Raw genomic sequence first — 12,308 nt, forward strand, 5'->3', positions numbered from 1 at the left:
CCAAAACGAAGTTGGTGACCCCCCATTTTTTTTACATTTCTGACATCACTAATTCATCATCTTTCAATGGTAAAATTTGCAGGAAAAAATCAATGTTAGAAAATTTTCGCGCGAATGTCGTTAAACTGCGATGTACCCTATTTCTTGAAGGCAATTGTTTCGCTTGTTGTTTGACTGGAAAAGGAGAACTTTATACCTGGGTGTGATTGGATAATCGGGCGAGTAAATGAGACAACGGCAAAAAGCCTGAAGTGTACGAAATAAACCAACTGATTGAACTTTTATTTGTGATAAAACGAGCAACTCTTATGTATCAAACGGTTTTTGTAGCAGCCTTTGTCACGGTAGTGGGCGGCTAAATAGAAACGTTCGCGATGCAATTTCGTTTACGAAAAGGAAAAAGCTGAGCATCGCTAGATGACTTCAAAGGCCAGCAATCATTGCAAGATATCTTTGTCACAGGTAAAAAAGCGAAAACCAGTAAGTAACCTGCACAACGGCTTTCACCTATATTTCAATTTCTTCCGCCCTAAGTATGAAATGCTAAGATAATAAAATAACTTTAATTCCCTTGCAGGCAAGAGCAAAAGATAAAACGATTTTGCACATCCTTCTTTGCTTTTTTACTTCCATCATCGAAAGTCCGATAGCGTGTCAATTAGGATAACCACGATACTCGCTTCGTTTCGCTGTAAAGCATCAACGCTTATCTAATTGTGAAGACTTGACAAGCTGTGAGCAAGCAGCTTCAATTGCCAGTCATGCACTACAGCTGCCAACACACGCGATCAACCAGTTTTGTGTTTATGTTTGGACTTTCTTTGTTTCTTGTGCGATTTGCTCCGCTCTTCGTGCGACTGTGTCTTTCGCTTTGTGCTTGTTACACTTATTAAATTCACGTTCTTTTTATTGCCACCAAGTGCCTCTTGCCAATCCTCGTCTTTTCCCGATACGGCAAACCTGAAAATGAGAAGAGTTAGACCACTTGTGACTCTGGCGGCAAACCTGTTTTTTTCTCAGTTTTCCTCCTGCAATCGTCGGTACAACGTTGCGCACGCTATTTTTCTGCACTAAAATCACCAATTCAACTAACCCTACGAAATCGACCGAATGCCTGAAACCGTAGGGCGTTATGGAAAAAGGAAAAGGGGACCTGCGAGGAAGGAAAACCGGAGATCCTGGAAAAAATTCAAACCGGCACAATTTCAGGGCAAGTACACACACTGGCATGGCAGGGGAGTAGAATGCTTTTACCACTACGACATTTCTGCTCGCAGGGAGCCTAAAACATTGAGTAGTCCCAGTTGGTTTCCAAGCCAGGTATTAACCACATCCAACTTAAGTGAAAGTCAAAAGGAAGCGGTGTTTTCATACCGTGGAAAACCGTCTTATGCATGGTTTCAAGTCGAGATTGAAGCTGCCCCTACCCCCTCTACCGTGGAAAACCGTCTTATGGTTTCAAATCGAGATTGAAGATGCCCGTACCCCCCTCCTTAAAAAGTAAAATAAAGCAGGGAACAAAACAAGAAAAGACTAGATAACAAACGACTTCGGCTTGGACCAAGAGTCTTAAGTTCTAGCGGGAATTTTAAATGGCGCTTTTCTATGGCAAGCGAAATGGTGCACACATCACGGAATACTGAGAATATTTGAATAACAATCAACAAATACAATCACACTCAACGATGCAAATCGACTCTAGAGGAGGACATTGGGGTCTGCGGAAATGCGGTATCGCTTAAGTTTTAGCGTGGAATTTCGGAAATTGTACTCTGAAAAGTTCGGAATTGCGGTAATGTTCAAACCCTACGGAAAGCGGTTCTCCTATGTTTTGGTTAACGATATTAGGTGCAGAAATTGTGTAACGGAATTATCAGACTTTTAGTTGCTCCAGGGGGAAAGAAATTGGAAACTCTGCAACCTTCCTTGTTGGTGTGAGATCACGCTTTGCAAGCGCGATTCGTTTTAACAATCGTTTACCGTACTGACAAAGGTCATCCGCGCGCTCAGAGCAACATGGGGAAGAAAACGTAGAAAATGTTAATTTCGCTTTCGGTATTTAACTGTTTTTGAACGCGGCATTTCCGTATTTGCCAATTTTTGGCGCGGAAATGCGGTATTGGGCAACCACCAATGTCCCCGTCACTCTAACGATAACAAGATAAGACGCAATCACATAAATTCAACAGAGCACGCGAATTGAGAATTTGAAAATTTAATAATAGGCTTTATTACATTCAATGCATTTCGCGTGCTCTGATTGGTTCACTCAATCTCGGTTATCAGCTCATATACCTTAGCTTGACCTTATATGGTAAATGATTGCGTTAAGCGTTCATAAACTAAAAAATTTTCCGCCGGAAAGCGAAATTTCTCTTTGAATAAAGCCAAAAAAGAAGAAAAAACCTATTTTGTGGAAAGTTTGGATCAATTCCGACGTTTGAAAGTACGCGAAAAGGCAAGAAATGTTTTTGTGATGAGCCTACGTCTGTCTGACCACTTAACAATTATTCCATGAGCGCGCGTTGGATATGAGATGATAGATAGCCAACAAGCGCGAGTGGAATAATTGTTTTATTAATTACGCCCCCAAAATATAAAAAAAAACTAGACAAAAAATCACGCACATGCTTGCCGTATTTGTAGATCATGGTATAATGGTTCATAACCCATGATCATATCAGATGGCTTAGCCAATCAAAACTCTCGAATTGCATTATCCAATGATCCAGTTTTTAATAAAAGGTATTACACATTATCGCATCTTCATAAAGTTTTCTCGATTTCGCTCGGATTTTCTCGCTCGTATTTCGTACTTTCAAATTTTTGGAGTTTAAGGAATTTAATAAAACAATAGATCAATTTCGATATATTAAAATTCAGTCCTAAACAAAAGACATTATCACGAGGCTCTGGGGAATAAATATAAGGATTTGTATGAGTTTATTGCCCAGAGCCTCGAGATGATGCCTTTTGTTTTCGACTGAGTTTTAATACATCGAAATTGGTCTATTATTCCACTCGCGCTTGTTGGATATGAGACTGGTTATAGCCAACTCGGCGCTACGGCTATTTACCATGTCATCTCCAACGTGCGCTCAGGGAATAATTGTTAAATATTCCATAAGGCCCTGGGGAAGAGTTATGGCGGTCTTCTGAATGTCTGCAACCTTTTCTCAGTTAATAATAACGGTGAGGATAAAGAGAATATCGCTATGAATTTGGAACATTCTGTTGATGATGCACTTTCGTAGCTGATGCATGGGCTTAGCTTTCTTTTTGAACCGAATGTTGTGGGATGGAACACATCTGTTCAGCCGTGATTCGTGTCTCTCGCACTGGAATCTCCACTACAGGGGTCATTGTTTTCGAAACCAGGTGATGCATTTAAGCTTCGAGAAGCTGAGGAAGTAGAAGCTTGTCAGAATGATTGACATTTATGACACGTGAATTTTCTTACCGCGCAGTTTTACTTGGTTTAATGTTTCAATCTTGTGTGATCGGGTGTAGAGTTAGGTTCTCAAAACAAAAAAAATGTGAGTTGTGATTGTTGTCAATCGAACGCTTTGTAAAGGTAGAGTCCCATACCTAGATCGGCCGGTATGAGTGCATAGTTCCTCTCTCACAACAAGACCTCACTGCCAAACTCACGTTCCCTGGTATTCCGCGCCATCTTGATGTCCTCTTCTTCTGGATTTGCCCATGATGACTACCAAAACCCAACTGCAAGGTTGCCAGAACTGTTTTCGTTCTTGATCGAATTTTAATCCCCTGAATTTGGTACACAACTTGCTTCCCATGTAAGTGACTGATTTGTCCAGTTGAATGTGAATATTATTTCAGGATCGTAAAACGGTTATCGCAATTATTGAACTTTTGGTGTTTTTTTGGGTCAGTTGAATGAGATCGTACTTATTGAAGTTGATCGCTTTTTACCGTTAAATGTGATTGTGCTTATTGAGTCTGGTTGAGTTTCCGGTAGAATGTGATATCGTTTGTTGATTTTGACTGACATTTTTACGCTTAGTTTTTGCCCCATTACTGACCTTGCCATACTTTTGGGGCAAAACAAAACAGGATGCCAGGAAAAACCAAAAGTGTACACGCTGCACGGGAACTTAAAGGGAACCTCCACTCCAATAGAAAAATAACGTTTACAATCCAATGTGTTCAAACCGTTTTTCAAAGAAAGTATTTGCATCCGAAATAAAGGAATTGCCTAGTCTTATTTTCAAACATTCCGCGCGCCGCCATCTTAAATAAATGCGACAGGTTGGGGTTGCCTTACAATACAAAAACTTTGTGTCAGATCAATACGCAACCGCTACGCGCCACAATAGGGCACTTAAGCAACGACGACGGCGACTGCAACGAGAACGTCATCTGAAAATATAAATTCGCGTTAATATTAACATTTCGTGAACATTTCAACCTTTTTAATATGACAAGAGTGTGGTAGTTCCTCGAGAATGACACTGGTCGGAACGGCGCTTAATTTAGGGGAGAAAATGGAAATTTCTCTTCAAGTGCTGACGTCCTTCATAAAACCTCAAATTTGACTATTTGACTATTTCACTTTGTTCTTTTGCTGACGACGGCAAAGAAATGGACAAAAGTGAAAAACGCACGTGCAGAGGGTGAAAAGCTATTGTTTTTGTCCACTAGATATGCAAGTTTGTGACGTTCTCGTTGCCCTCGCCCTCGTCGTTGCTCAAGTTCCCTAATAGCGACTTTAACAGCAATATCACTTATTAAAATAGGAAATAATCGTGCTGCACGTGCGGCACGCATTATTAGCACATATTTTGCGGCACTCTTCTCAATAGGGAGCTTTAGCAAAGACAACGGCGACAGCAACGAGAACGTTACAAATTTGCGTATTCAGTGGGCAAAAACAATAGCTTTGCGCGCCCTGCACGTGCGTTTTTCATTTTTGTCCATTTCTTTGCCGTCGTCAGCAAAGCAACAACGGGAAATAACCAAGTTTGAGGTGTTATGGGGAACGTCAGCACTTGGAGATAAATTCTCATTTTTCTCCCCTAAATTAAGCGCCGCTCGTAACGGTTTTATTCCTGAAGGACCGCCGCACCTTTTTCATATTAAAAAGCTTGGAATAGTCGCGAAGTGATAGCAATAACGTGAATTTATGTTAATTTTTTCTGATAACTTTCTGATTTACATACATTTCCTCCTCTTTAAAGTTAATCTTTAGAACGAGTGGAGGTTCTCTTAACTGTATCAAAGCATAGCTGATCACTTTCAGACAAACACCTACTCGCTGAGATCAAGATGTTTTAGCTTTTCCAATTCTTTCTTCTGCTTTTCCTTCATTTCCTCTGCTGCCTCTTCCTGAAATTACAATAGTAAAACAACAACAACATGTTATAGGGAAAATAACTTCTTCACCAAATTTCTTTCATTCCGCATACACAATTATCAACTAAAATACGCGGAACTGTGGTTGCGGTCTCACTTGAGAGAAACACAGTGTAACACTAGTGTCAACTCTCTGGTATTTTGAATCCCTCGGGGAACACTGAACAATAGAACTCGATTTAACACTTGTGTTTAACGAGGATACCTAAACTTCGAGCCAGGATTCGAGCTAGGATCCGAGCCAGGATTCGAGCTAGGATCCGAGCCAGGATTCCAGCCAGGATTCGAGCTAAGACGAGCTTTCTCCGCTATTTATTCTCGAATCTCTCGGTTAGGTTAGGTCTCGCATCGGTTAGGTTAGGTCTATTTAGGTTGGTTCTAGTCTAGTTAGGTCTAGTTAGGGTTAGGGTAGGTCTCGGTTAGGTCTCGGTTAGGTCTCGAATCCTGGCTCGGATCCTAGCTCGGATCCTGGCTCGAATCTGGCTCGAATCCTGGCTCGGATCCTGGCTTTAATCTTAGTTTATCTCGTGTTTAACTCCCTAATGCGACCGCAACCAATGTGAGAGCCAAAACAAACCAAATCCTGTTGGAGTCCTTGTGCAAGTGGTTCCATTTCAACTTCTTGTCCTTTTCTTACTTGACTGTCGAAAGCCGATTCCAGTACAGAGTTAAAACACTGAAATTCAAGGGTGTTGCACGGTTAGGTCTGATAGAAAAGAACTCTTTTGAACAAGTTATATAGCACATCGCCAGAAGACACTAACAATTACATTAAAATCAGCCAATCACGGAACTCGGCTCCAAGCACCAATAAGCACGGAAACAAGAATGGAATCAAGTAAAAACTGGCTATGTTTTTAATTGGCCGAATACATGGCATGACATTTTTGAGCCAATCACAAATCGTACTGCTGCAAAACCAAAGCAATCCGGGTCGAAATTACTTTGTACTTTCCACTGAAATTATTTTCTGTCGGATTAAATCCATCTCAAGATTTTACGTACCTGTACAACTTTCCTTATTGTCTTGTTAAACAAGCCAAGTAACTGTGAAGAAGGAAGTTCTAATTCTTTCTAAAAAGGAACCGTAGAGTGAAAACACATAGAGACAGAGTTAGCCCTGAGTGTGCAGGCAGAAATGATATCTGTAGTTTGGAGAACAAGGACGACTGCCGGTAACAGTTTTCTGTTAGAAGCACGATCGTTTTAAGGACGTGATTTTTCTTTGTGTACAAGCTCAGCGCTACCACTGACTTATAGTGCTACTGCAATCTTAAAGTCAACTTTATGGTAGCCTGCGATCAGTCTCTCTCTTTGCGATGGGAGTGAGAGAGGGAGTGCTCTTCTTCTAACCTCAACCTCAATCACTCGGAGAACCTGCTCGCAGGCTAACTTTATGGAAGGGGTTATTTTCTAAAGAAACTATGGCGCTGCGTCGCTGGGGGAAGTGAAACACGAAAATTTGGTTTCTTCGATTCGAAAGAGTTGATAAAGGTAAATGAACCAAAGTAAGAAAGATTTGCGAGCTAAAGTTTCTACCGTTAGCCCTTCGTCGTCAGAGCGGACGAGACCCGATTTTTTCCTTGTGGTATGGCCGTAGACGGAAGAAACCCCGTTGTTGTTGTGTGCTTTTAGCGGGCAAGTTGAACTGATCACATCGCTGTTGCCTTTAATTGTTATAGTTCCTTGTCCTTGAACTGGGAATCGGACCAAATTTTCGAGTTTAAAAGTCAACCTTAGGCGACCTTCCGATTTAGCTCCGAGAACGAGATCGAGTACGAAAAGAAGAGCTATGAAATGGACCTTGCGTGCTTTATTCAACAATCACTGTTAAGCAAATTCTCATGTCAATGACTTGTCATGACTCAGTGAACGAAGAATAAGGGCTTCGATTACCGAACAAGTTTGGAATGAGAAATTCCTCTCGATGCGGTGGGCAAATCTGACGGTCGATATTGATTTTATATGTTCCGACATCAAAAAGTACCTCGAGGGTTTCGATGGTCTTGTGTTGGAGTCCCAGACCAAGGAGAATTGCCTGCAAAAGGAATAGAGTTCAATTAATAGGAATGGAAGAGGAAAGAGCATTATCCGGTAAAAAAAAAAAACAACAACTTCGAACCAAGGTGCTTTCTCCTTTACTTTCAAGTCGTTGAGAAAAAGAACCTGGTTGCGAATGGTCACGAAACCGTGCATGTCCTTACAACCATATCACGGGGAGGGAGAGTTGATAGGTAAAATCTCGGCAACAATTTCACAACTCTACCTCCACCTCCTCCTCCTTTTCGCGATTATTCAGTCTCGTTCACGTCCTACAATATGGGCGAAGTATCCTAAAAATAAATTGGTACGAGCGGTTTCAGAGTGAAAACAGAGAATGAAAGATTCTCTGTTGCATGCTTACGTTGTCGTCAAAACCTCAAATTTGGTGATTTCACGTCGTTGTTATGCAGACGACCGCAAACATACTTGCTAAAATCCGTGCTGCACGTGCAGCACGATTATTTATGTTCATTTAACCAGTGATATCATTGTTTAGTGGCGTTATCATAGTCGTAGCCGTCGTCGTTTCTAAACTATCTAGTGATCATGTGACGGCTACCAGAAGCATCTCTCCCAAAAAACAAGGCCGCAAAAGACAAAAGTCTGGGGTCGACTACTTCATTCACCCTGAAACAAAAATGATGTGTTACTCACCGACTGAACAGCAGACAGTTCAAAGTCAAACTTTTGAAGGAAATACAGCCTTGAAACTGTTGTATAGGATAAGATCAGAAAACCAATTAGCCTATTCATTATATACATACTGAGATCACACTGAATTAAAAAAAAATGGTTTTCTTACACGGGAGAAAAGAGCTTCGTTTAATTTGGGTGACCCTCATAAAGCACCCATCTCAGTGTTTAAACCATGAACACATTTCAACATAGACAATTCTCTTACCCAATATGCCCCAAAGAACTCTCTTGTCTATACAAAATTAAGCAGGTTCGATTACTCGTACACTATGCTCGTTACCACGTGACGCTAGCCTGTGAAAGCAGCACAGAAATACGTCTGCGTTCGCACGCTACACGTGACGCCTGACACAACAGGAAACATGTCTAGCATTTTTTTCTCACTACCTACGGCTATCGATAAAAGTCAATCACTAGCTTTCGCAGAAGTTCAGGCCACCTGAAATTTCAAAACCAAGTTAAAAATAGAGAGGTATGGCATTGCTGTTACATGAACGGCACGACGGCTGCTTTGGTCTTGTCCTGATAACATGAAATTTCCCGTTTCAGATGTTGCTCGATATCTCTACATAACAGGCAGAAACGAGCCAACATCAAAGAAAATTTCATAACAAAAAGCCTCCCACAAATTTCAGCGGTACGTCTGCCCTTTGCCGCAATTGCGGCAATCTCAGTCATTCATTTCAATTCGTTGATTGCACTCACGTGATAAGACGGCCATGTTGATACCAAAACAATAGAGAAACGTAGATCGAGTTTTGCATAATAATAGAGTCAAATTCCCAAAAGACTTTCTAGCTTTTGTTTTTCCACCAACATAGCCGCCGTTAAGTCAGGTGCGATCAAAGAATAGCGAGAAAGCACCGTTTGGAAAATTCAGTCCTAGCTGTAAGGCGGGACAATAGGCCTTTTTTGATATATTAAAATTCAGCGTGAAAGAGAGGTTTAAAGGACAAAGACAAAGGAAAATGGATGATATGTAAATATTTTTCACATTCCTTTCAACGTGTTTCTATTGTTTTTGTCCTCACTGCCTCACTATCATGCAAGCTGAATATTTGATATTTCGAATACAGCCTATAGACCGATTCCCATATATTAAAATTTATAAGGATTTGTATTAGTTTATTCCCCAGAGCCTCGAGATGATGCCTTTTGTTTAGGACTGATTTTAATATACCGAAATTGGGCTATTGTCACTTGAATCTAGTTTAATGGCCCCGTTCCCACGAGTGTCTTATAGCTCAGTTGCGGAGCATCTGAACTAGTAATCGGACGTTCGTAGGTTCGACTCGTGCACCGATTTCGCGCGGATTTTTCCGAGCCTGAGTATCCCCGAGCAATCACTGAGAAAATATCAGCTCTAAATCACTCTACTCTGTCAACTGTATCATCACATTCCACGAAGAAATCTATCAACCGCATGGAGAAATCTACTGACTACATGATTGTTTCTTCGTTTTTTTTATCATCATTCACACTGCCTTCCAAAATCTCGTCTCCTCGAACCATAATGATTTCACTGACAATAGCATTGCTTCACTAAATCTTAACAGTACCTACCTGTTACTAAGCGAGTTTTCTGTAGATTTATGCCCCGGGCCATACAAATCCACGGGAAAAACGAGGATCCGTAACTTACTTTACGGACCAAGAAATCGAGGTTAGAAAGATATTTATTTCATCTCTGAGGTAACAAGGCGAGCGGGAAAGGAAACTAGTTGAAGTCAAGCGGAACGTTGACTGCCACAAATGATTGGCATCGTAAAAATGACTAAACCTTATCGGCTTTTGAAATAGTTGCTTGCAATATTCAAACAGTTTTACAAGTTTATTTCACCTAGACAACATGAAAAAGTTGCTAGAAAATGTTCCACCAAAATTACAAATTTAGCAGATCGTACTGTACAATACAGCCCACTAAATTAGCCAAACGTAGCTCGCGCTCTATCTAACAGAGATAATAGAATAAGAGGTAATTATCTTGTACCTGCAGGAAGTAAATCGGTAACAAGATGATAGTCCACCATATTACGCGAATAAAGATCCAGCCTCTTAAGATCGTACTTTGTCAGAACTGATTCCAAGTCTCTCTTCGATATACCTGAAAAAAAGCGTTTTACAGTTTTCGAAATTATTTACATTTATTTGGAGTAAGAGGGACATTTTGTGATGCTTATTTGCTGTGTTTCTAGACACAAGTGATATGAAAGCTGAGGTCAAAGGGTAAGAGGACACTTCGTGATGCTTGTAAAAGTCAATGCGCATCTCCTTACTTACAGTCCTTGATGTGATAAACGGTAGTTTCGCCACACAAGCCATTTCGGCTAAGTCCAGTCAAGGTTGTTCAAAAGCCGATTAATCCCAGAATAAAAATTAACCAAGGAGTTTATTTCTCTACTCCCAAATGCTGTTCTACGCTGATATTCGGCAAGACTTTACATTAGAAGAAGTCAATCTTCCAAAACAAAAATATAAAGCAAAAGTTAATCGGCTTACGAACCACCGGGCCCCCTCAGGTCACTTCGCCTACGGACAAAGTTCGTTCATGTGCAGCTCCATAGAGATATTTAAAATATGCAGTAGCCAATTCGAATAAACATTGACATCGAGCGATGGCTTAATGGGTTCAATCGTCAACTTTTCGAGACTATCGCCAGACCGTCCATATAATTAATTGTAACTCTAAAATCAAACTTTGAATAATAAAACATTTCATTTCTCTCGTAACGGAAGACGAAAAATTATAATCTGCGGATGACAGCAAATATCTAGTTCATCTCTCTGTTTAATCGTTTGCGATTGAGTTCTAGACGTCGGTGAACTGATCGAAAACGTTGGGAAACTGAAAGTTGGCGAAACGACTTGTTGGCCAGAAGGTCTCTGTCTTGTCAAAGTGCCCCAGAAATTTTGGCGAATAGTTTACTGTAGGAAGATGGTTCGCAAGAAAACAAACATCCCTCAAAGAACAAAAGAGAGAACAGACAACAAAAATACTGAACCTTCTTTCTCTTCCTTGATGCTTTTACACTTCAACATACTCAGAGCGACTGAAGGAGGAAAACTCCGAAACTGGTAGGAAAGCAGAGAGAGAAACCGTCGGCGAAAATCTATTATAAGAAGAAGAAAATGAATTGCATGAAAATACGATTGCAGATTATATTCCCAGAGCAGTCTCCATTCTACTCACCCGCAATGTATGCTGATAACCAGCTTTCGTCAGTTGCATCTTCCGATTCTTTCAAAAGTCTCAGCATAATGCAAGAATGCTCACCAGTCAATTCATTCTGAAAACGACAAGGCAACTTAGACAAGCTAAAAATAAAGGTTACATTGCTTGGCTCATTCACTTCAATTCTCAGTATACTGGATGAACAAAGGCAGAGATATTCCTAGACCAAGTTGTTTAAACCGTTAACCCGGGATGAATCGATTTTTTAGAGGAATGGTGCTAACTCGGGTCTGTAAGGTGGCGCGCGAGGGGAGGAGCGCTGAAAGCGCGCCACTCGCCTCGCGTTCGCCTCTGTTTACGCAAAAAATCACGCCTGTTCTGCAGGCTAGGTATCACTTACCGGGGTTTGTCGCAAGTAGACTGGAGCAAAGTTAGATTTCTTCCAAAACCTACCATAACCAACAAAATAATTGATGGTAAGGACGTAATGCAATCAAACAAGCAAGTATGTCTTTTCTAAAGCTTGATTGACTCGTTCATTTGTGAAAAGTACCGAACATTGCAAATCTAACGAAAATAATCCAAAAACGTGCTTCAAGCCGGCCTAAGCCAGTTTAAAACCGCTGAAGGGGTTTTCTCGATTCTAACCTTGCGTAAATTCCACTTATCCACATAAAAGCGTTTACACAACGAAACAAATTATTTCGATAGATTTAGAATGTGGTGCGAAAATTCGTTGGCCAATGACTTGTCATGGAAACGATAAAAAATGTGTTCAAGAAACGACTGTTATATGCCTCAAAATGACTAGGTTATCAGTGGGTGATATAATTTTATACCTGAGTAGCTGAGCTGTAAGTCCGTAAGAGACGCCGAGATAATCCAACCTTTCAGCTTGTCTTTCACTCAGTTTAAGCAGAAGAGGCGGAAGATTGCTTTTGGGAGAAATAACTTCTTTCAATAAACCAACTTCGTCATTTTCAGTCAAGGTTGCAATTTGGTTCTCTTCCATGCCCTCCTC

General features: G+C 40.8%; 1 protein-coding gene across 1 annotated transcript in view; it reads right to left on the reverse strand.

The window, feature by feature from the left end:
- Window positions 1-261: 261 nt before the first annotated feature.
- The window catches only part of LOC138059484 (RNA cytidine acetyltransferase-like), a 30,255-nt gene continuing 18,208 nt past the window's right edge, over window positions 262-12,308 (reverse strand). Inside the window, exons 16-26 of the mRNA XM_068905113.1 lie at window positions 12,127-12,308; window positions 11,688-11,736; window positions 11,306-11,402; window positions 11,118-11,225; window positions 10,106-10,219; window positions 8,074-8,129; window positions 7,364-7,414; window positions 6,382-6,450; window positions 5,954-6,052; window positions 5,276-5,349; window positions 262-960 (exon numbers count right to left, since the gene is read on the reverse strand). The exon at window positions 12,127-12,308 is cut by the window's right edge and continues 69 nt beyond it. Coding sequence (XP_068761214.1) covers window positions 789-960; window positions 5,276-5,349; window positions 5,954-6,052; window positions 6,382-6,450; window positions 7,364-7,414; window positions 8,074-8,129; window positions 10,106-10,219; window positions 11,118-11,225; window positions 11,306-11,402; window positions 11,688-11,736; window positions 12,127-12,308 — 1,071 coding nt within the window. The 3' untranslated portion in view covers window positions 262-788. The remainder of the gene's footprint in view (window positions 961-5,275; window positions 5,350-5,953; window positions 6,053-6,381; window positions 6,451-7,363; window positions 7,415-8,073; window positions 8,130-10,105; window positions 10,220-11,117; window positions 11,226-11,305; window positions 11,403-11,687; window positions 11,737-12,126) is intronic.

The sequence above is a fragment of the Montipora capricornis genome, chromosome 8 (assembly GCF_036669925.1).
Source record: "Montipora capricornis isolate CH-2021 chromosome 8, ASM3666992v2, whole genome shotgun sequence".
Lineage (NCBI taxonomy): Eukaryota > Metazoa > Cnidaria > Anthozoa > Scleractinia > Acroporidae > Montipora > Montipora capricornis.